Source organism: Aspergillus eucalypticola, assembly GCF_003184535.1.
Source record: "Aspergillus eucalypticola CBS 122712 chromosome Unknown BO83scaffold_5, whole genome shotgun sequence".
Taxonomy (NCBI): domain Eukaryota; kingdom Fungi; phylum Ascomycota; class Eurotiomycetes; order Eurotiales; family Aspergillaceae; genus Aspergillus; species Aspergillus eucalypticola.
Window position 1 is genome coordinate 707,318 of NW_020290279.1, and position 22,442 is coordinate 729,759.

General features: G+C 50.4%; 7 protein-coding genes across 7 annotated transcripts; 3 read left to right on the forward strand and 4 right to left on the reverse strand.

Annotated features, from left to right (window-relative positions):
* Positions 1–170: 170 nt before the first annotated feature.
* On the reverse strand, positions 171–2,166 carry BO83DRAFT_375925 (uncharacterized protein). The gene is made up of 4 exons (XM_025530583.1): positions 1,982–2,166; positions 1,332–1,919; positions 1,043–1,272; positions 171–984 (listed from the first exon to the last, which is right to left on the reverse strand). The coding sequence occupies exons 1-4, from the start codon at positions 2,070–2,072 to the stop codon at positions 262–264; spliced, it is 1,632 nt and encodes a 543-aa protein (XP_025391127.1). The 5' UTR covers positions 2,073–2,166; the 3' UTR covers positions 171–261.
* Positions 2,167–2,397: 231 nt separating this feature from the next.
* BO83DRAFT_200310 (putative nucleoporin Nsp1) lies at positions 2,398–5,159 on the forward strand. The gene is made up of 4 exons (XM_025526634.1): positions 2,398–2,510; positions 2,593–4,385; positions 4,447–4,570; positions 4,642–5,159. The coding sequence occupies exons 2-4, from the start codon at positions 2,632–2,634 to the stop codon at positions 4,846–4,848; spliced, it is 2,085 nt and encodes a 694-aa protein (XP_025391128.1). The 5' UTR covers positions 2,398–2,510; positions 2,593–2,631; the 3' UTR covers positions 4,849–5,159.
* On the reverse strand, positions 4,966–6,054 carry BO83DRAFT_435036 (uncharacterized protein). Its single transcript, XM_025535855.1, has 4 exons — positions 5,848–6,054; positions 5,664–5,729; positions 5,522–5,587; positions 4,966–5,450 (listed from the first exon to the last, which is right to left on the reverse strand). Exons 1-4 carry the CDS (start codon positions 5,979–5,981, stop codon positions 5,411–5,413), a joined length of 306 nt encoding a protein of 101 aa, XP_025391129.1. The 5' UTR covers positions 5,982–6,054; the 3' UTR covers positions 4,966–5,410.
* Positions 6,055–9,030: 2,976 nt separating this feature from the next.
* On the forward strand, positions 9,031–10,081 carry artA (14-3-3 adaptor artA; the record flags this gene model as incomplete). Its single annotated transcript, XM_025527299.1, has 5 exons — positions 9,031–9,091; positions 9,175–9,481; positions 9,559–9,800; positions 9,856–9,926; positions 9,980–10,081. 5 exons carry the CDS (start codon positions 9,031–9,033, stop codon positions 10,079–10,081), a joined length of 783 nt encoding a protein of 260 aa, XP_025391130.1.
* A 3,768-nt stretch (positions 10,082–13,849) lies between these two features.
* BO83DRAFT_386085 (short coiled-coil protein) lies at positions 13,850–14,458 on the reverse strand (the record flags this gene model as incomplete). Its single annotated transcript, XM_025532650.1, has 2 exons — positions 13,850–14,036; positions 14,139–14,458. 2 exons carry the CDS (start codon positions 14,456–14,458, stop codon positions 13,850–13,852), a joined length of 507 nt encoding a protein of 168 aa, XP_025391131.1.
* Positions 14,459–16,914: 2,456 nt separating this feature from the next.
* Positions 16,915–17,924, forward strand: BO83DRAFT_375932 (uncharacterized protein). The gene has a single exon (XM_025530584.1). The coding sequence runs from the start codon at positions 17,259–17,261 to the stop codon at positions 17,835–17,837; it is 579 nt and encodes a 192-aa protein (XP_025391132.1). The 5' UTR covers positions 16,915–17,258; the 3' UTR covers positions 17,838–17,924.
* Positions 17,925–22,014: 4,090 nt separating this feature from the next.
* On the reverse strand, positions 22,015–22,378 carry BO83DRAFT_200761 (uncharacterized protein). The gene has a single exon (XM_025526635.1). It carries the CDS (start codon positions 22,235–22,237, stop codon positions 22,055–22,057), a length of 183 nt encoding a protein of 60 aa, XP_025391133.1. The 5' UTR covers positions 22,238–22,378; the 3' UTR covers positions 22,015–22,054.
* Between the last annotated feature and the right edge of the window lie 64 nt (positions 22,379–22,442).

Here is a 22,442-nt window from a genome sequence, read left to right on the forward strand (position 1 = left end):
AGAGACTGTATTAACTAACTGGCTTGACCCGCTAATTACCTGCTATCTATCCACAAGTGCGAGCAAATTACCAACACACACACATGAGGATGCAGTCCATACTTTGATACTGCAGTATATTTAAGAGATAGATGCTAAATGTAAACATATGTATAATCATTAAATTAATAGTCATATTTATAATCGATCTATCAACATCTCATCACAAGACATCACATCACATCACACAATCATCATCAGAGTCACAGACGAGGACAACACTCACTTCCGAACTCGTCTAGCATGACTAACCAAATTCTCTATCACGCCTTCAAACGCCTCCTTTTCACTGACGAGTCCGTCCAAGCGTTTCAACCAGTACTCTAGTACCGAGCTTGCACGTAACGTTGCCGACTCGAGTTCCTGCACATGACCGCGGAGTTCTCCGTCCGTTAGGCCGTCCAGAGCTGCATCGGTCGTTGCGCACAGGCGGTGTACGGCCGGGAGATCCAGTTCAGGTGGCGGGGAGGGTTCTCGTCGGCGAGAGGTGCGGGTTCTGGATTGTTGGTTGGGGCCTGGGCTGCCGGGGCCACTTTGTATGCTGTCGCGCTTGGCTGCTAGGCTTTGGGAGCGGGAGTGTGCGGTTGGTGGGGTGGATGAGCGACGTGTGTCGTCGAGGTTGACGGAGGGGAGGATGAGTTTCTTTTGCTTGGAGGCTGGGAGAATCTCATCGAGGTCGACGGGCACGCCAAGTGAGACAAGGAAGAGTCGCCGGATGCGGGATTTCACCCAGTTTTGGGGCTGAAGTGGGGGAGGGGCCACTAGCTGAGACCAGAGGGAGAGGGAGCGTTCAGTGCTGAAGATGGCGGTAGGGTTGGGGATCGGGTCAAGGGGCTGCAGGCTGACGGTGTCTTTGGTGCTGGGGAAGAGGCGGTCGAGGGGGTCGGAGAGGGTGGTGTGAAGGTCTGCAAGGGAGGGAATGGCGTCAAGGTCGAGGAGGGGGGGCTGGACACAAAGTTTAGCATTTCTTGCGTTGAAGGTTTATACTAGAGGGCGTGCGCACGACTGAAGGAGGTGTGGGAGGCTGCGAGGGTTGTATCTCTGCTGGTTCGTCCTCGACAGCCTCCATGGGCTCTTGGAAGCCATCGTCGAAGTCGTCAAAGTCTCCAAAGTCGTCGTCTTCTTGCTCTTCGGCGAAATCGTCAAACTCATCCGCACCGGTCGTGTCAACGGCTGCGGCGTCAGTTACTGACGATTCTCGGCGGGTGTGACTTCGATGGCTTGCAGGCGAATCTGAATTGGTCAATCGTCCCTGAAACTTCATGTCGTAATTTAACCAAAATCCGGCTTACCTGGTGCATCGAGGACGGTCTCGGTGTGGTCTGGCTCTGGATCAATCGGCTTTGGCTGGTGAGCAACAGGACCTTCTTCTTCGACATCGTCCTCGTTGGATTCCACGCGGGAGAGCAGCGTCTCCGGAACAGGGGTGTCGGCCGCACTGGCCTCGAAGGACCCCGGTATAGGGGACGGTTCATCTGAATCTGAATCCGACGCCTTCTTCACCACATCGGGCACTGCATCTGCTTTTCTTTTCTCATACGCTGGGGTGCCGGGAATATCGCCATGACTGGGCTGGTCTAAGTCGACTTTCTCAACCACTGTCCGCGGAATTGATGTCGGAGTTACAGGCCGTTCGCCGCTCGTCGAAGCGCTTCTGCTGCGTGAGCCCTCCGGAATAACTTCAATCTGGTCGGGAACGGCATCCTGGTCCCTGATTTCATATGCAGCGGTTCCAGGCACCTCCCCATGCGAGGGTTCCTCGTCGACCTTCTCCACACGGGTTAAGGGGATAGGGGAAGCGCGGCCGGACGGCGGGTGGGATTCAGGGCGTTGGTGCCCCTCGCTGGCGTCTGAAAAGTGTTCGTCGTCACTGTTCGTAGCTGTAGATGTAATATGTTAATTCCGAGCCATTGGAATCCCAGTGCTAGACCGTGCTGCTTACTGGAATCCTGAGCCCCCGGGTCTTCCAACTCCACGCTCTTCCTCGGGGGCTCCAAGTATGGACTGGACGGACGGGAAATCCGTTCGGACATCAGGAGCAAACAATATTGGAAAATTGTATATCATGCAGACAAGGACGCAGAGGCTCGTGTAAGAGTCTGAGCCCGAAAAGCCAGGGGAGAATGGATATGAAACGGGGGGACGATGCTGTCCTTCTGATCGTCGGGTTCGATGTGAGTCTCGAACGTGGCCTGAGGCACCCAGAGGCTCAGGCGACATCATCCGAGGCAGTAAGGCACCAAGGCAGCAGGTAGCCTGTCATAGTGTATATTTAAATGCCTCAGGCATAAAGCTAGCCGCCAGCCGCGACAAGCGCGGCCCAGCAAAGAAGATCAATCGACACTCCAATTCATAGTTCAAGACATCCACTGTCGATTGCTTTGCCTGTGTTTGGACGAGCACGGCGCGACCTTTACGCTCAGCCCGAATTGACTTTTCTGTCTCCATAGGGCATCTTATCTCCGGGCGCAGTAAGTGTTGGTTCGCTTTCACCTTCAGCTCATCTCGAAACCCGTCCCGACTGACTGTTTTGTCTTTTTTTCCCACCTCCAGGGCAGCCCTGTTAATCCCCGTTGTTATCCACCCAACACCATGTCCAACCTCTTTTCTTTCGACTCGGCCCCTGGCGGCGCGAACAAGGGAGGTCTCTTTGGATCTGGTGCTACGAACACTGGCTCAAGCGCTGGCTCGGGCACACTCTTTGGAAATGTAGGAGCTCCGACGAGCGGCACGTCTTCGCCTTCTTTGTTCGGAGGCGCAGCTGGCAGTGGAACTGGAGCAGGCACTGGTACTTCGTCGCCTTTCAGTTTTGGAGCTCAGAGCAAGCCGGGAGCCACCGGTCAGACACCGTTGTTCGGCAACGCATCACAGACTCCCAACAAGTCGACCGAAGCTGGTAGCTCGGGGCAGACAGCTACGAGCGGACTCTTTGGAAATGCCGCAAAGCCTGCAGGAGGTCTCTTTGGCAACGCTACTTCTACGCCCGGTCAAACAGGCGGTTCTTTGTTCGGCAATGCCTCGTCCACAACGCCCGCTGGTCCGCCTCCGCAGGGCGCGACTGGCCAGACGCAGACACTCTTTGGACAGGCAGCACAAAAGCCTGGCGGTCTCTTCGGAAACGCGACCTCGACTACCTCCACCACCTCATCGGCTGCCCCGTCGTCTACTACCGCTACAGCCCCCGCTACCACTACCCCATCGCTGTTCGGAAACGCCAACACGAACACCACAACTTCTACCTCCAACACTACGCAACAGCCATCAACTGGGGGTCTTTTCGGTGGGGCGAACACAGCGCAGAAACCTCTCTTCGGCACAAATCCGGCGCCTTCGACGGGAAACAGCCTCTTCGGAAACGCCAAACCGGCCGCAACAGGCACCAATGACAGCACTCCAAACACCCTCTTTGGAAAGGCACCGGGGGCGCCATCAACGACGACGACCCCCGCCGCAGGAGGAGGAGCTGGTGCGCAGACATCTTCTCTCTTCAAGGCCCCATCATCTGGAGCTGATGCCACCAAGCCAGTCTTCCCCTCTCTGGGAACTCCGTCCTCAACCCCTCAAACCTCTACGACTCCAGCTGCCTCGTCCGCTGCGCCACAGACTTCCTCTCTCTTCCCAGCCCTAGGCGGAGCATCCTCGTCCGCGACCCCATCATCCACACCCGCTCCCTCTGGAGGCTTGTTTGGCGGTGCTCTTGGTGGCGCTAAGTCCACAGCAACAACCGCACCGGCCACTACAGCTACCGCAGCTCCCGCGACACAACCTGCGGCAGCCACCGGCGGCCTGTTCGGTAAGCCCGCGGAGACCACCCCTTCCACACAGCCAGCCAGCACTGCTGCTGGAGCTACGTCTGCCACGACGGCCGGCGACAAGCCCACCCTGACCGCTACCTCGGGCGCCACTTCTTCAGCGACCACCGGCACAGCAGGCGCAACCGGCACAACCACCGCCGCGGGCGGAATTGGCCTTGGTGCCTCCACCGCTGGCCCTACCCCCCCTGCGCAGTCCCGCCTGAAGAACAAGACCATGGACGAGATCATCACCCGGTGGGCGACAGATCTGACCAAGTACCAGAAGGACTTCCGCGAGCAAGCAGAGAAGGTAGCAGAATGGGATCGGATGCTGGTTGAGAACGGCACCAAGGTGCAGAAGTTGTACGGCAGCACGGTTGACGCCGAGCGCGCGACCCAAGAAGTAGAGCGCCAGCTGGCGTCCGTCGAGGGCCAGCAGGAAGAGCTCAGCTCCTGGCTCGACCGGTACGAGCGTGAAGTGGACGAGATGATTTCGAAGCAAGTGGGACCGGGCGAGACTCTCCAGGGACCTGACCAGGAGCGTGAACGGACGTACGTTTTCAATAACCCTTCAATTAACCTTTGCTATGGTGCTAACAGCACGATAAAATAGATACAAAATGGCCGAGAAACTCTCCGAGCGCCTGGATGAAATGGGCAAGGATCTGACCAGCATGATTGAAGAAGTCAACGGCGCGTCCTCGACTCTCAGCAAGACGAACAAGGCTGACGAGCCGGTACGTATCTTATCTATTCCCTTCTCCCCAAGATTCTCAATGCTTAAGCTAATGAATGAACGAATGGATAGATCTCGCAAATTGTCCGCATCCTCAACTCCCACCTCGCGCAACTGCAAGTCATCGACCAAGGTACCAGCGAGCTCCAGGCCAAGGTCGACGCCGCACAGAAGGCCGGCCAGTCCCTCTCTTCGCGATTCGGATATGGTCTGGGTAGCTCTACTATGGGCGGTAGTGCGGCGGATGATTTCTATCGCTCTTACATGGGACGTCGGTAGAGGGTGTGGATTGGGTTTCTGTAAACAAACGGGTACGGGATGGTTTTTCTTAATTAACTAGGATTGGTTGTTAGTTTCTATTCTACGTCTTATTCTTTTTCTACTATTGTTGTTGTTGTTCCATGCTGCTGTTGTTGCTGTTGTGCTGCTGGTGGAGGAGTCTTGCAATGCAATGCAATCAATACAATACAATGAAATGAAATGGGAATAATGATAAACGCCATGAATGTGTGTGTTGGTAGATATTCCGGCTATGCTATGTATTGTCTTGTACAATGTATAGAGGAGAGATTACATGTTTTGCGTATGTAGGTAGGTAGGTAGGTAGGTAGACACATATCATGTCATGTCGTAGCATATCAAAAAGACATGAGGTTATGGATCCACGCTGATAGTGATTATCTGTCTGGTTGACCGATTCCATTCGATTTCGCTCGGTAGTCCGATAATAGTAGAGTAGAGTAGACAGGTATGAGTAGGTATGGTAGGTATGGGTAGCAAATCATCACATCATCCATATGATAGGAACACAAAGAAGAGAAAGGGAAAAGATATTGGTCATCTAGTTCTGCTCGCCGCCCTGGTTCTTGGTGAACTCGTCACTATAAATATAATTGTTAGCTAGCTATACACCCAAGTACATGACCGTATGGTAGAAAGACAGCGAACGTACATGTGCTTATCCAGCTCATCAAGGTGCTTGCGCTGCTCGTTGAGCTTGGCCTTCAGGGCACGGAGCCTATACATCACAGATCATTAGCTTTTCTTTCCCTGGAATATAGTAGTATGAGGGGGGGCGGGTCAGGTATACGCACTTCTCCATCTCCTTCTCGTGAACATACAAGTTCTCCTGGGCGGCTTCGCGCTTGACGAAGGAGTCACTGTTTCAATCAGTTAGTGTTAGGTACTGGTGATGATGATGATGTCATATGCTTCTACTGCATAGGACAGTACTAGCTAGGTATTGATGACACTATGTAGAGGGTAGTATTAACGTACGCATGCTGAGAACCGCCCGGCCGGGGAGCACCAGTATCGCCAGCACCCATTCTGGGAGCGAGAGCAGAGAAGGAACGAGTAGTGGTGGTGGTGAGGAGGCGGGTAGAGGACTTGGTGATGGATTGGCGGAGCATGGTTATGGTTATGGATTTGCTTTTGCAGTGATGGATGGATGGAAGATAAGGTAGGTAAGGTTATGGATGAAAGGTCAGGTGGTTGTCAGATTCGTTGGATGGATGGATGGAAGGTTCAATGAGGAGAGAGAGAGAGAGAGTAGTAAGACTGTCAGGTACTTAAGAGTAAGTGTTTCATGCAACCGGGTTGGCAGGCTAAGATTACCTAAGGTGTCGAGACCGGAGCGGATGACGTCGTTGTTGGTTGCCGGGTGGGATCATGGGGGATCATGTGATGTGGTGAGGTGAGTCAGCGGGTGGTCTGGTCAGGTGAGTGTCAAGTGACGGATGGGGGATGGGATGGTAGCCTAATTTGGTAGGATTGTTATTGGGGGCGGTGTTGGGATGTTGAGATGGGACTAAGTTAACCACATTATCATTGATCCTTCCATGGTATGGTTATTTTATTACTTTCTACTCTGTTTCTGAATCTAAGTTGTGTATCCAGTTGCATTGAGAGTTGCCTCTTCATTTACCTATCTTCTGAGGAGTGCCAGGCAAAGGGAGCATTCCTCTAAAGCGCGGATCCCTGAATGACGACTATATGCGGATTATAAGATCGCCTCCTAACGAATAGTTCAGCGCCATCATTACACAGTAATATTCCCCGAAGTTCCAGAAGCGATCCCTTGACCCATTTCAAATCAATTCATCAATCAATAATCACTAATTTAGAAGTCCTTGAACTAGATAGATAATATACTAAGTAGACAGATAGACTGTTCCCGAGCGCCGTCCGACGGTTAGCAACTTATCGTCTTTGATTGACCCTCTTTTCCCCCCCTTCCAATAATGATCCGCTGCCAATCCATCTGGCTCGGCGACGGTCTGGGATCTCAGTGGTGGGCGGGACGATTGGCGGAGGTGAAATAGGGATGACGCTGGGAGGGCCCACCGAACCACACAAAGCCAGACCCGACAGGATGAGGAGAGATGAGAGAAGAGATGGGCGTCAGGACTTGGACACTCAGGAGACTAATCTCATTCTTGGGGTTGGATAGATAGATGGATGGATGGATGGAGTTGACGGTCTATCACTGATAGCATTGTCTGTAACGAGGATCTTCTATTGCTGTCTACAGTACGTCCTCTCAAGGTATGCCCATTGGATGGATGGGGGTGGCATCATAGAAAACAGCCATGATGTGCAAGTTTCTGGGATAGGCAGCGTCCGTGTACGTCGCTCACAGACAAGGCAGGCCAGAAGAATGACCGCCGGGATTCTTTCGGATTCTCTGCCTCTCTACCCCGTGAAAGGTAGTCTGTCAGTCTGTCTTGTCTCCCTCCAGTGCCTCCACCCCCCGTCACAAGAGGAGGAAACCCACTGGAGACGGTCAATAATTCCTGTGATTGATTTCTTTTGGTATTATTAGTAGCAATAATCGTTCAGTAGTAGAATAAGTAAGTCGGGGCCGGGATCGGGGGAAAGACTGGTGTGTGTGTAAGACCGACTCCATCATGGGCTGGCCATTTGGGTTACTTGACTTTAGGGGGAAGTAGTAGTGAATAGTGAGAAGAGTATGGGGAGGCACAGCCCGGAAGCATTCATAGTATGATGGTTAGGGAGGACTGAATTGGAGAGAGATGATGATGATGCCGATGATGATGATGCTGCTTGCCATGAGGGATTCCTGGCCAGTAAGTAGTGACCGCCAACTCTGGCTGTCAGTCCTGTCTCCTTTCTGGCCGAGTCTCCCACCCCCTTCCGGCAGGCCAATTCAATTCCCTATTTCCCTCTTCTCTGCCTCTCCCCTCTCCCTTCCCTTCCTCTTCCTTCTCCTCCTTCTCTCTCTCTCTTTCTTCCCCTCTTTCCCGCCTAACTTCCCTCTAACTACTACTGCTGCTGCTAATCCTGCAACTTTCTCTCTCCATCTTCTCTCTCCTTCTCCTACTACTTTACTGCCACACACTCTCTCCTCGGTCATTCTGACTAACTCAACTCTCGTCCTTTCTCTCTCTTCTTGGTCCGTACTTTACCCTTTTCCTTTTCCATCCACATCCACATCCACACTTCCCTCCTCCCCCCCCTCCCCCTGCTTAAGTCATACTCCCTCCCCCCCCATTCCTTAAATTAAAAAAGGAAAACAAAAAGACCAGGACTCGACCAGCCCAAATCTTCCTCCCCCAATCTTGTTCCTCCATTCAACTCTACTTTCCTTCAATTCCCTTCTAACCTCTCTCTCTTTTCTTCCTTGTCAGACTATAGAATACATCTTTTCCTATCTGTTGCTTCATCTCAGGTAAGCCTTTCTCTTCGTTTTCCTTGCCGTGTCCTTTCCCCCTCTCTTCCGCGTACCAGACAATCCCAATGCCCATCCCCCTCCATCATCGTCATCCGCCGCTTTCCCCTCCTTTTCTGGCCGCGATCCCGATCGCAAATGGCGGGGTGTTGGCGGCTGGAGGCTCTGCATGTTCAGGACTTTATCCCGGACATGGGTACGCGCGCTGAATTGCCGAGTCTGGTTGGGAAGGTTGAGAGGGTGTGAGGAGGGATCCTCCTCGTTCCCTTCCCTTCCCCCCCCTCCATAACCGCCCGTCTAGACTGCGCTCTGGGAACGCAACGCAGGCAGGCAGTTCACGGCTAGCTGAGTGGAGGATCCGGCTGAATCACCACCCGCTGTTACCAAGCCTCCCCCGATCGTCGCAATGCATCCTGGTCTTGGGGGATGCGTAATGATTAGGGGTCGTGATGGCTGGGAAATTCGACTTGTTTTTTCTTCTTCCTTCAACGGCCCTCATGATGCTGGGAGACCTGATACGTATGACGGGGATTTCCCGGTAAACCAGGGAAAGGAGGGGAGGCGTTATCGCTTCCGTGTTCCTTGCACCACTTGACTTCACAGCCTCACTTTTGCCCTGTGACTGCCTCCTGCCCCTCGCTTCTCTGCACTATCGATTCTGCTCTATTGTGGCGCTTCCTCCCCAGTCGCCCGCACTCTATATCCGGAAATCTATTTATTTGCAATCTCGCCCACTAACATCTCTTCTATCATTCAGATAATCTTTCACAATGGGTCACGAAGATGCTGTCTACCTCGCCAAGCTCGCCGAGCAGGCTGAGCGCTACGAAGGTGCGTCATTCTCCCTCTCTCCGACCGCCCACTTTGCGGCTACGAGGCTCGTCTCATACTAACATGGCCGCCCTGTTCCACAGAGATGGTTGAGAACATGAAGGTCGTTGCCTCCGCCGATGTAGAGCTCACCGTCGAGGAGCGGAATCTCCTGTCTGTCGCCTACAAGAACGTTATCGGTGCCCGTCGTGCGTCCTGGAGAATCGTCACCTCCATCGAACAAAAAGAAGAGTCCAAGGGCAATGAGTCCCAGGTCTCCCTCATCAAGGAGTACCGTCAGAAGATCGAGGCTGAGCTGGCCAAGATCTGCGATGATATCCTCGAGGTTCTCGACAAGCACCTGATCCCCTCTGCCCAGAGCGGCGAGTCCAAGGTCTTTTACCACAAGATGTGCGTTGCGACCCACGCTGTTCCCACTCTCGGTGCGATCGCGATCCATGACTGACGTCTGTCTTTCCGTCTATTAGGAAGGGTGACTACCACCGTTACCTTGCCGAGTTCGCCGTTGGCGACCGCCGCAAGGGCGCCGCCGATGCTTCCCTCGAGGCCTACAAGGCCGCCACTGAGGTTGCCCAGACCGACCTTGCTCCCACCCACCCCATCCGTCTCGGTCTCGCCCTGAACTTCTCCGTCTTCTACTACGAGATCCTCAACTCCCCCGACCAGGCTTGCCACCTGGCCAAGCTCGCTTTCGACGATGCCATTGCTGGTACGTGTGGACGCTACTGCTTGACTATCAAACCGGAGGCTAACAGACATTGCAGAGCTCGACACCCTGAGCGAGGAGAGCTACAAGGACTCTACCCTGATCATGCAGCTCCTCAGAGACAACCTGGTAAGTTGATGCGGTCGCACTCGTGTTTTTCGGATCATGCTAACACTCGGTAGACTCTGTGGACCTCGTCCGAGGCCGAGCCCGCCGCCGAGGCGAGCGCCCCCGCCGAGAAGAAGGATGAGGCCCCCGCTGAGGGCGAGAAGCCCGCCGAGTAAATTCATAAATGATGACAAAAGGACTCGCGTCCGGACTTGGATAGGGTCGGCCGGCCGACAATCTGGATCTTAGACTCAGAAGGCCTGGGGTAGGAAGAGGATGATGAAGCCATTGCGCGCTTTTGGGGTTCGTTCTATCCGGCGAGCCCGGAAGGGATGGGCCTTTTGTCGGCCATTCACTGGCTGACAGGTCATGAACTTCGGGAGTCATGCATTGGATCTCTCGTCGCCTTCTTCGTCCCTGCTGGCCTTTTGGTGGCGTCGTTTGATGCCGTCAGTGGTCTCGGTCTGGTCTCTATGTCCTCGGATTGTCGCGGGGCTTCCTTTTATATCTTTATGATTTCGAGTTTTGCCTATTGTCGCAATTCCCCCCACCCCAAAGAATACCTTTCCTTGCCATCCACCCGCACTTCCACCCTAGTCAGTTCCCACCAGGACGTTGACTCTTACTTCCCGAACTCTCTTGGTTTTACCCACCTTGTGCCACGTACGGCGTTTGTTTGTCGCCTTAGCTGAGTTTAGATCTAAAGCCCGGCAGTGGCTAAAGAAATTTGAAATTTATGATCAAACATGGACATTCGTAGACTTTTCCACCGAACATGATACAGAAAGAGAAGGGAGGATGAGAGTACGAACCAAAAAGCGAACCAAATCCCGACCAAACCCATTCTATGAATAACCGACATGCATGCATACATTCATCCAGCCATACTTTCATCCCTCGCGGATACTCCGGACTCCCCCTTCCGGGAGGGTCTGTATGATATTTCTGTATTGCATACAACGCACATGCATACATGCATACCATCCCATCCAACCAACTTTTATCCCTCGATCAAAAGTACAATGCAGTATGCACGCAGCATTGTAGAGTTTTCCATCCCCTCCCTCCTCCCCCCCTTTGTTTCGCTTCTATGAGGCTAGTACGTAGTTTAGTAAGTATATTCAGAGCTATGTATAGATCAGAAGTTCCCGTTTCCACTTTTTTTATTTCCTTTACCTTTTTGGGCTAGAAAGTACTACAATGTACATGCATGTAAGGACCGACTACTACTTATATCTCAAGTGTATCAATTAGTATGATAAATAGTAGAATTTTTTTTACGTATGCATCTTAGGTGCCTGAGTATGGGCGGGGTACTAGGTAGGTCACTTGATCGTATGTTTAGATTTGATTATTCTAAGGTAGATAGATGAATGGACTACTACTAATTGAGTATGTTGTTCAGGATCACTGCTGCTTAGCAAGTAGTGAGTGATGTGTGATAGTTAGATGTCAGTGACTGACTGACTGACTGATTTCGACTTGAAACCCCCATCAAGCCATTTATTATACAATTATTTGGCTAGTAGTAACCGTGGCAACTAGCTGTGATAGTAGGAGATATTGCTTACACAGAAAGATGATAACTATTAGTATAGAATGATAGAGTTGGTCAAAGGTTTGGATGCATGATATTCATCCATCCACCTACTTTGATCAAAAAGTTAGGTTTTATCTGCAAGCAAGGATGATTGGATTTCTTCCATGACTTTTACTTACTTCCTCTTACCAGACTACATAGCTTGATGAAAAAGAAAAAAAAAGTCGGAGAGAGTATTCCATTTCCCTCTATTCGAGGAAGTTCTGAAATTTACTTGTGATTATAGTAATTACTATTCTCATTCGCATTTGAGAATATCCAACTATTGTAAAACATTTCTATTTGAGATCTTCTACATCCTTACTAGACAACAGTTCAAAATGGTAAGATACAGACTATAACTATGAAGTTAAGCTCATGCTGTAGATAGAATATCAAGATCAGTACTTACTTGGTGTTGTTATTCCAGCGTAGAAGATGTGTGTGTACCTTAAACCACCAAACCACCAATCAAATCTCAAATCTCACCTAACGAGCAAAAAAAAAAGACTATACTCCCAACCCCAAGCTTAATATCAGATCATACTATCATACTAACTCAAAACATCACATCACCTAACACATCCTCAACAGGAAATCAAAATACAAAGTACTACGATAATAGTAGTGCACAATCCACTTCCCCCCCACACCACCGATATAGTTCTATTCCCATATATACTCCGAAGTACTCCGTACTTTCTCCGACTATTCCCACCAAGGAAATCAGTAAGTAAGTGGATAAGAATAAGAATCCTCAAAGCCGATTGAAGAAAGACGGGGCGGGGCGGCTACAAACGTACGATCTTCGACCGAATTCGGTATATGTTGACGATGATGGGCGGTGATGGGTGAAGAATTGCTAGTTGACAGGTATGAAACGGGGTAAATCTTGGTCAGATTCTGAGTGTTCTGGTTTGATGAAAGGACTCCCGTGTGGGTTGTTGTTCCCCCATTGACGTGTCGAGCTGTCAACTACTAGACTGGGTCCTGTCGAGGATGGAAAATGCGGTGTGATGACTTGGTACTTCGTAGGTATGCATACGTTGTACAAAGTACGAAATACTGGTTGTCGCAATACACGTACTCATTGACTTTTACATTTACGATCTATTCTGTAGGACTCACTTTTGTCAATTTGTTTCTCATTTAATGTATCAACCGCTCGCTTCTGGGTATGTAAGCAAATGTCTTCAGAGCCAAACGTAAATCAAACCAAGTCGAATCTGAATCGTCAGTCCGGGACGATTCCAATATACATGTCGATGGGCAAGGAGGCGGTGGGGGATGGGGAGATCGGGGGGAAAAGGAATAAGGAGGAGAGGCGGCGATGAAACAGGATGGGGAGAGGATGAGGATGATGTAAACCACATGAAGATTGGCTGCTCCGTGAAAATGCTTTCCCGCCTTTTTGCAGACCTTTGCAAACAAATGCGCCCAGTGCGGTTCCAAATGTCAGAAAGTGATGAAATGAACACAACAAGTCTAAATAACGGTTCCCAGTCAAGTGTCCCAACGCCGCGCGTGCTATGCCAATACACAAAGCCTCCGGTATGATATGACAGATAGGAAAGTAAGAATAGAGGGATCAAAAGAAAAAGGAGAAGAAAAAAAAAAAAAAAAAGGTAAAAAACAGAATATGAACAGAAGAAAGGTAAGACCAGAGCACAAAAAGAGTATGTCTGAGTCGTGCACCGGATCACTGCCAAGACGGTAGGGCGTCGATCAAATTCCCTGGTAACTCCCGGTATGTGTGGATGATGTCACGACCGCAGCAGCTTCTGCGAACCCCCAACCACACGCGGAGCGCATTGACGTGGGTGGCCATAGGTGAAGCAAATCCAGCGTCGTCAGCAGATTACGGGTAGCAAGTTGGAGGTGAAGGTATGGGGCTGTTCATCGTGATCAACAGCCATGTCCCCGTTGCACGATCAGGTCCGTCCAGTAGAGTGAAGAAACGAATCGAAGGAAGGGATCTATTTGCGAAAATTCACACCTCGGGGCTTCAGCGTTGCACAAGGTTCCACCTGATGAAGCCGCAGATGTCATTTCGGAATCCCAGACACGAAGCAGTAAGTCCAAGCGGATCTTCGCGCGCATGTATCGTGTCGTATTGCTGCTCAAGTATGCGCGGCAGCCAAGAGCGTCCCATTCCGACATATGTGAGACACCTGCAGTATGTAGCGAAGAAGTGTGGCAATCACCCAAGTTCGAGGAATCATGAGGTGAATGAGAGACGTGAAGGTCATCGCATAGAAGGTTGGAGGTTTCGTAAATTTGATCTTATCGTTCGCTTTCTTCAGGGCAGCGAATTCCCGACCGCTTATCTGTATCGAATAGCCGGGATGATGATGCGGCGTCGGAGCTATTTCTGCGACTTTTTGACCTTGGTGCTACTCCTTGTCATTTCGCTCTTGGTCATGTTGCGGGTTAATCCACCAATGTAGTCTTGAAGGAATCGATTCTCGCTTTCGAGCTTATCATGGTCGGATTTGACGGCTTCGATACGTTCGGCGAGCGCCTGAAGGGAGGACTGGAGGGCCTTGGCTTGTCTGCCGAGAACACGTAACACATTAGCATCGCTTCTTCACCCCTTTCTGGTCTCTAGCGTCACTTGGCCGGAGGTTTCGGGAAATTGTCATTCGACTACTCACTCTTGTAGCGTCTGCCTGGCTTCCTTGCCCAGTCGCTCCAAATCAGCCGAGTTGCGTCGAGGGCTCATGGCGCGCGCGTCGTCAGGGGGGAATTCCTCTTCTTCGATTTCGATTTCAGGATGATCCCGTGGAACTAGTATCGAGGCACTCGGTTTCCGACTGGCCATACGAGGTCTCTCTGAGCGTCCTCTACGTTCGGTTTCGGCGTCGGAGATGGAGGATGAGGATGAGAGAGAAGACATGTGCGAACGACCGTTGTCGTTGGGCTGGGGCAGGGTTGGCACAGGAGAAGAACCGTGCACATCTGATGTTGACGCCATGGTTTTTTCAGACTCTGGTGGTGGCGCTGGTGGGTGAGTTTAAGAGTTTCTGTGGTTGACGGTGGCTTGGAAGCGAATGAGAAAAAGTCTCGGGGCGGTCGCTGAGGCAGGCTTTCCACGGTCGAGGGGTAACGGAATAGAACTACTCCCGCAAAGAAACGATTTCAGACACAGCAATTGAATATCTTCTTCACAGCTGGGCTGTGACTACCTCTAGCGATGACTTCAGATGGGAAGATCTGCGTTGTCGCTGGAGGTAGCTGGTGTAAGAGCGAGAGGTGGGTTGTTTCCCAGGGCGGCTGTTTCGTCGAGGATTCTCGGGCCGGAAAAAGTAAAAAAGGGACAACGAAAACAGCTGGGAAGAAGCAAACAGGTTCCGGCTGCCAGGGAGGAAGAGATCTCGAGAAAGAGATCAGATCAGATTTTAAGACGAGAGGGGAGGTAGAGTTGGAGAAATGAAGTCGGTCAAAGGGGAGAGAGCGACTTTGAGGGGGTGAGGGAGGGACCAGAGCGACAAGACGTGGTCCGGGTTAAGCGAACTGGAATTCGGGGGGGCGACGAGAGATGAGAGGGAGGGAGAGAGGGAGAGAGAGAGAGAGAGGTGGAGGGAAAAGATAACCACCACTTTCAGGACAAAGCAATTCAAGGATGTACCTGAAGTGATTTCCAGCTATATTCGCCTTTGTTCCTTTTTTGGGGCAAGGCAGTCTATAGGAATTAAGGATTAGGGATTAATCCAAGGTGTCGAACCCGGGTTTGAGGAAAGTTCGTTGGGCAGTCCGAAAACGGGCGGACTAAAAACTTGGACACGGGGGGAAGAGGGAGGTGGGTTTTTGGTGCTGATTTGGGTTGGGTTCGGTGGTGTTTTAGTGCAGTAGTTGCTGCGAGTGGGAAGGGAATAATAACGCTGCTGAGTGATTGATTGATGAGGGACAAGGTCTTGGGGGTGGGTGGGTGTGTGTGTGTGTCACAATCACACTTCCTCTCAAGTCACGTAAGATAAATTTAAAGAGGAAAGAAAAAAAAAGGGGGGTGTTGAATTCTTTGGGTTAAGAAAATCCCAGCGAGAGTCGGGGAGGGAGGGAAGTGGAGAGAGGAGAGGAGAGGTTTGATGAGGAAAGGGAGGACAACGAGAGATCCGACGGACAGACAGGAGAAAAGAGGAGAGGAGAAAAGAGGAGCAAAACCAGTAGCTTAAAAAAAATTGAACAACCAGCAAGATGAGTAAAAAGAGAGAGGTATGAACGCGAAGAGGGAGATTGAGAACGTCGAGGAAGTCGCTGTAAGTAGGAATAGTTCGTCGCAATAATAATCCTTGAAAGAAATAATAATAAATAAAATAATAAATTATCGTGGTCAGTTTCGCAAGCAAAAAAGACCAGCAGCAGCAAAGTAGCAGCAAAGCAAGTTAAGCAGCAGCAGCAGCAGCAGCAACAGCAAGCAGATCTGGTATGTAATAGGAATACTCCCGAGTAGGTAATAATGGGGAGAATTTATCGCGAAAAGTCGCAAAAAGGAACCACTCTTCTGCTGCGGTTGATATCCGTACCGCTTTTACATACTCTATACCACCACTACCAATACTTGTACACTTACTACTAGTAGATAGCTAATAACTGACTTGCCTGACTGACTTTGCTGCTTCTATTCTTACCGCTTCGACTAACTAGATACCTACTGAAGAGTGCCGTGACTGACGATGGACCACGTATCTATAGTAGTGAACACTAACTACGGAGTACTTCCTCCAGCAAGACCAATGGGTTAGTTAGTTAGTAGTAGTAGTAGCAGTCATGAGTCGCAGTGGGTAACTATAACAGTCAGATACCAACACACGCAGTATTGTCATGCTGGGAAATGGACACTAATCCACCACAATTTATGCGACAATTAGAGCTGGTCGCGGGGCTAATCACAGCCCTGCCTCGAGTGAATTAGGCAGGTAGCAGGGGGAAGCCGGTAACATACCGATTCCCATAATTACCCAGAGGGTACATGCCTGCTGTACTTTTGGGCAGGAAATTCACCCGGATTTGGTATGGGAGGTACAAACAGAGTACGGAGTGGTACCTCGGTGGGCTCGGTCTTACCCAGTTGGGGATTAGCGGCATCACACTAAAAGTGGGAAGACTCGTGGCCGCCACTGGAATGATAATCACCGTATTCCTGGGTACGGGGGGAGGCAAGAAATGTAAATAAAGAGAGGCGAAAAAACCAGAGACACGACAGGCAGGAAAAATGAAGATGTAGGCTTAGAAAAGAAGAGACATGAGACACATGAATAACTATGTAGAGTGAAAGAAAAGCCCAATCCCATTAAGACAACAAACCCCATCTACCAAACAGATACTACTACATCATATCACCTCACAACTACGTAAACAAGCGACTAAAAAAGTACAAAAAGATATTTGACTCTTCACTCTCGACTCTCACTCTTACTACTACTCTTCTCTCTCTGGCCATCAAATAAAAGCCGCCAGATGATTGTTTCGGTGAAGGGCCTCCGTTCGGACTGGCGTCCCGTGGTTGGTGGGCGCCGCTGCCCTTTTAGGGGTTCGTCTTGTTCCTTTCTCAGCAGTGGTTCGGTTAGTGACTGTCGGACCCAGCATTTCACGCCCCTTGGTTCGCCGCTGCCCTCCTTAGCGGGAACCCAAATCCCCTGAAGGGGGGGGCCACTCATCACCGCCAACGAGGTGTCGCTCTCGGAGGAATGGCGATGATCCTCATCATCCACCGCTAGTAGTATGACGATGATCCAATGGCCGATGATGTAGAGGCATGATGCTGCTGAGGTTGGATGGCCCTCTTACAAAGTGATTTTTGGTTCCCCTTCCCTCCTACCCCTTCCCTTCTTCTGGTTCTTCTTTTTGTTGTTGTTCTTATTGTTGCCACGGATCAATCAACACTCGCCAACATTAACAGGACGGCTCGTCTTTTCCACTTTCCCACCCCCCTCCCCTGGCACAAAAGTCACCGAATTTTGCATGTCTCCATAGCGAAGCGAATCTTTCATTTTCTCCATTCCTCCTTAGCTCCTCCTAGCAATTGCCGAGGCGGCGGCGGATCATTAAGCCACAAAAAGGGCATAAGAGTGTATCAGTACGTCAAATGGGGCGATAATAGTCAGTCAGTCGGACCTAGTCAAAACGTTCTCATCAAGTCTTCAGGGGAGGTCATGCAACGTCGATCGAGCCATCGGATTCGTGGCTTTGCCTCCATCGCCGCAAGACGGGGTCAGGATCAATATCGGAATGCTTCGCTCGACCTTTCTCTCATCGTGCCTCCCGCTACCCTGACTAGTGCCACTGATAATGCACCTAGACGGTACTACAACCGGAGGTATCTCCCCCCTCAGTTACAACCAAAAGTCTTGTAATTGCCACCACTAGTGTTTTTTGCCTGCCGTAGAAGAGATCACAAAAAAGCACATCTATCGTCTGCCTGCAGCAATAGGAAAAACGATGCATCTGTATATGGAGGAGTTGTACTTTGTGCTGGATGATCATGTATCGTCCTTTTTAGTCCCAACCCCCCAAATCTGGTAGTGGAAGTGGGCTGGCGTACTTTTCCTTCTCTGGTCGGATTTTAAGCTCCACCACAAAGGATGTCAACGGCTTGGGGCAGGACGATCCATTCCCGCGGGTTCGACACACCTTCTGACGGATCATGGCTGGGAGCGAGTGGGAGCGAGTGGGAGTGAGCAGCCAAAGCAGAACCAGGAAAGGATGTGCAGGCTGCCGATCCATCTCTCCCCATCCATCGCGCTTCGGGAACATGTGTCCATCGGAACATCGAATCACAGGGTTGATAATGTGACGAAAGTTGATTCAGATTTTCCCTTTTTCATTTTTGCCCCTGGGCTGTATGGGGTACCCCGTACGGCGCCTTCTTAACATAACACTACTAAATGGCTGGAGCCATGTATGCATTCATTCACCTACCGCGCGACAGGGATAGGAAGGCTTCCGCGCATTGCCATTCGTCGGTGCTTTGAGGATTGGTGGGCAAGTGTGAGTTAAAATTCTCCAGCCCGGCTAGGAATGGACGAAGGAAGCTTTCCGATGGTCGTGCGATGAAACTAAGAATAATAATGATAATGGTAATAAAATAACACACAGATACGGGACCCGAGATGGTGGGAATTAAACCTCAATAGAAGAAATTGCCCGACCATGGGTGAGGCTTCGGGGAAGACGCGCGCAAAATTTTCTTTCGCAGCTTAAAGGTCTTTGCGCGCGCTGACCGTCGCCGCTCACCGTGGTTCATCCTCGGGGCAACTTCAACTATGACGGGTGAGAACGTCATGAAAGTTCCTCTCATTGGACCTGTCTGTTGCCATTGCTCGTCTTGTTTGATACTTTGATTGAAATTTTGGAGCACGTCTCTTCTTGTCCACCCCCTTTGGCGGATGGTACTTTCACTTCCCCGTGCTGCAATGTACCTGACTGGCTGAATGCAAGGCTCAGCCCCGGAAGCTCTGACAAAGTACGGAGAAGTCGGGCGCTATCAGCACCAAGACACACAGGTCCCATCGATCTGATGGATGCAACTGAAACAAGTCAACGTCACAGGCGGAGCGACTAGTTATCTCGTAGGTTCTATCAAAGAACCACCAGCACCGAACAGATCGCATCTGAGCTCGACCGCTAGTACAATCGTGGCGAATTTGCAGCAAGGCGCTGCAGTTGCATACATGAGCCCCAACGGACGATGTCCGGAACGTTCCCCGGCGGCTACATCAGTTGCGCTGGGTCGGCGAAAACATTGCAAAGGTGATGTTCCGCGTCCTACTGGATGAGAAGCTCATCGCGAAGATTGGTAGCTTGGTACGCTATACCACGGAGCTATTCCTCACTCCTCGCTAGACGCGTTTTCCCTTTATGAATCCGGTTATCAACACGAGGTCGAGCAGACCTGCAGGATGAGACCCCCAACTGCAATTGAACAGCAAGTGAGCGAGCTCCGTTTTCGATGGAGGGGATGCATTCACCGGGGAGCGTTGAACAACAGAGTGCAAACTAGCCAGTGGAAAGCGTTCCTTGACCCCCGCATTGGTGCATGCAGTCGCGCTCCCCACTCAGCAAAGAGAGCGCGCGCGAAAGAGCTTGTGACCGGATGGGACCACGGCCGAACCCTTTCCTTTCCTTTTTCTCCCTTTGGGTCCTGATTTATGACAGTTGTCCACTGCCCGATGAGGATTGGGAGTAGACTTCCGCCGTATGAAGATGGAGGCAGATGAGGAGGCTTAACATGGAATCGGCAGCCGATTCAGGTAGGTAGGTACGTCAGTCCGACAGTGGTAGTAGAGGGGGGCCACCTAAGCAAGTAAGGCTAAGTCTCAGTCAGTCAGAGTTAGTTACTGTGAATTCAGTAGTGTAGTAGCCTAGGGAGGGGGGAGAAGCCCGTGACCTCATAGTGGACAAGCAGGCACCCAACTTGCAATGAAGCATCCTCTCTGGTCGAAGCGACGGGTGAAACCGAGAAAAGCGAGGATTCCCCGAAATATTACCATACATACAGAAGGAGAATACCAATGATTACGAGGACGTAAGGGTACCACGACTGGGCGGCCGCGTGACTGCCTTCTTGCTCCACTCGCCCATTCCATGGTTGACGGCCAGCATTATTATTCTTAGTTCCTGCCTACTACCCGCTACTATCGTCTATCTTCCCTACCTGTCTATCCATTTGTTCCCTTCTCTCTCTCATTCATGACTATGTAAATACCACATACTGCAACCCCACGGCATCCCAACGGGAACCACCTTGTCCAAGCTGTCCTCGCAAGTCAGACAGTTGGCTCTTACCCCCCTCCTCTCTCTTCCGTCCAGTGTCCACTTTCAGGACGAGCCCCAATGAGCCCAGTGAAGGTCAATGCCACCCTGACGAGTGACAATAAAGAACTGCCGATCTGGGATCGGCTAGTGGCTGAGGGGGTTCTCCGCTAATAAGGACACTGCTGAGTGCTAAGACTCCCAGCAAGCACCAACAGTCATGATGCCAACCCGAATTCGGTTCTACCTGGCTTGATGCCTTTACCCGATGATTTGATGTCGAGGCACGATGATGAAGGATCATCGCGACCCTGACACTTAACCCTCCGTCTCCATACCTGCTCAGATGTTGTTCAATGCTCTCACACGAAATTAACACTAGGAGAGGAGACCTGTCTGATTATCCCTCGAGTATCCACTCTCCACAGACAGAGCACGGAGGACGACCTGTCCAGCAAAATTACTCTAATCTACCACATTCCGTCCATCCACCATCATCCACAGTACACCTCGTTCAAGCCACCGATCGTCTTGCACAAAGAGAAAAATGTCTGTGTGGTGTGTGTGTCGCGCGAGAGAGAGAGAGACCTGATAACATAGACTTGAGTTGCTGCCGCCTACCCTCCTCCTCCCAACCCAATCAATAGCCAACGCAGCCATCAGTGCAGAAACGGTCAGCCAGGAAACGCCCCCTTAAACCCACCCGGCAGGTCCATAACGTCCTCCTACTACTGACCGGGGTCATTCTCCCATGGAATGTTCTTCCCCTCCTTATCGTATGGTCGGCAAGGCACAGGCACCCTACCCCCGTGGTTATAGACTTAATGTACTGTTATATGTAGTTCCACCTAGTGCTTCCAGAATAAATTAAATGATTCCTCCTAGAACCTTGGGTGTCCACCACCATCAACCAGGGGAGGGATAAAGGGGGGCACAAGGTCAATGCGTCTGCGTAGTGGCTTTCCCTTTTTCTTTTTCCCTTCCACCCATGGGCCCCCCTCCTTCATCTCTCGAGAGTAGATGCCCATTTCATTCCAAAACCTATTATGGGGCCTGAGTATCCACGGGCCCTTTAATACAGCTTACTATAGTATGGGTTCGCATACTTCGCTTATGAGTTTAAATAACCATCACTAATAACTATCCAACTAGGTTAATATATAGATATAGATTACTAATATGTTGAAGGGCTGATGATCTATTTGTTTGATAGTATTGGGAGCTGCAGTGCGTGGTTTCTTCTACCCTTTGGAAAACCAGACAGGCATCTATACAGTTTCCTTAGACTTTGCAGGGCATTTAGATCAAGTGCGTGGAGAGTAGACTTACCTACTGACTACAGCTGAGTACATCGTAGATACTTTCCCCTACTAGTAGTTATCATATGTTGATGAACGGAGAGGGCTAAGTAATTAGCCTGCTATGGGTTTCAAGCAACAACATCTGATACTGTTAGCACCTGACCTATTACTTGAGTAGTCACGTAGGTAACTAACTGCTACACTATGTAGGAACTTCATCCCGGCTTACATCATTTTATCCAGTTACACGACAACCATCTAAGTAACTAAATAGTTGAGACTAGCTAAGAGAGACACATGACCCAGCTCATTTCATCATATCACGTTACTTGCTGCAACTCAAGATACTCCGTCAAATAGTCACAACTACTACCTACCTACTTACCTACCTACCTACCCACAAAACAAAAGGAAAAGAAAAAGAAGAAAGAAAGATTAATCGATTGAACATGTCCGGTGATATCATCATCCCGCCTCACTACTTACCCAACTAACTAATCACCTTACATCTTCCTTCATCAAATAGTTAGTAGTTCAACAAGTTTCATCCAGTCAGTATACACTGCAATGCAGCAACTACTAGCTATACATCTTAGTGCCAAAGTATTTCCATCCAAGACTCCCCCCCAAATTCCCAATAACACAAAAACAGAAAAGAAAAAAAAAAGAAAAATCCAATAAAATAAAATAAAATATAACATACGCCCCCAAAAAGAATAACCCCCATCTACTTAACTTACTCACGGAGTACTCCGTACACTTCCATTCACCAACCTCTCCCAAAAGAGAAAAGAATCGAAAAGAAACAACTAACTTAATTAAACTAATTACCTATGAAGTAAGCAGTAACTAAGTAACTAAACCACGGCCCGCAAGCCATTATATCATATAGTCGGTCAAGCCAAA

What these genes read in the sequence shown, in the direction of transcription:
- BO83DRAFT_375925 (XM_025530583.1), bottom strand. Translation starts at nt 2,072, where the DNA reads ATGTCCGAACGGATTTCCCGTCCGTCCAGTCCATACTTGGAGCCCCCG. An exon ending in GACCGTCCTCGATGCACCAG is followed by an intron (nt 1,273 to 1,331) that starts GTAAGCCGGATT and finishes TGACCAATTCAG; the next exon opens with ATTCGCCTGCAAGCCATCGA. An exon ending in CTCCCACACCTCCTTCAGTC is followed by an intron (nt 985 to 1,042) that starts GTGCGCACGCCC and finishes CTTTGTGTCCAG; the next exon opens with CCCCCCCTCCTCGACCTTGA.
- BO83DRAFT_200310 (XM_025526634.1), top strand. Translation starts at nt 2,632, where the DNA reads ATGTCCAACCTCTTTTCTTTCGACTCGGCCCCTGGCGGCGCGAACAAG. An exon ending in GACCAGGAGCGTGAACGGAC is followed by an intron (nt 4,386 to 4,446) that starts GTACGTTTTCAA and finishes ACGATAAAATAG; the next exon opens with ATACAAAATGGCCGAGAAAC. An exon ending in CGAACAAGGCTGACGAGCCG is followed by an intron (nt 4,571 to 4,641) that starts GTACGTATCTTA and finishes ACGAATGGATAG; the next exon opens with ATCTCGCAAATTGTCCGCAT.
- BO83DRAFT_435036 (XM_025535855.1), bottom strand. Translation starts at nt 5,981, where the DNA reads ATGCTCCGCCAATCCATCACCAAGTCCTCTACCCGCCTCCTCACCACC. An exon ending in CCGGGCGGTTCTCAGCATGC is followed by an intron (nt 5,730 to 5,847) that starts GTACGTTAATAC and finishes TGATTGAAACAG; the next exon opens with TGACTCCTTCGTCAAGCGCG. An exon ending in GATGAGCTGGATAAGCACAT is followed by an intron (nt 5,451 to 5,521) that starts GTACGTTCGCTG and finishes TTATATTTATAG; the next exon opens with TGACGAGTTCACCAAGAACC.
- BO83DRAFT_375932 (XM_025530584.1), top strand. Translation starts at nt 17,259, where the DNA reads ATGGCCCTCTTACAAAGTGATTTTTGGTTCCCCTTCCCTCCTACCCCT.
- BO83DRAFT_200761 (XM_025526635.1), bottom strand. Translation starts at nt 22,237, where the DNA reads ATGTTATATTTTATTTTATTTTATTGGATTTTTCTTTTTTTTTTCTTT.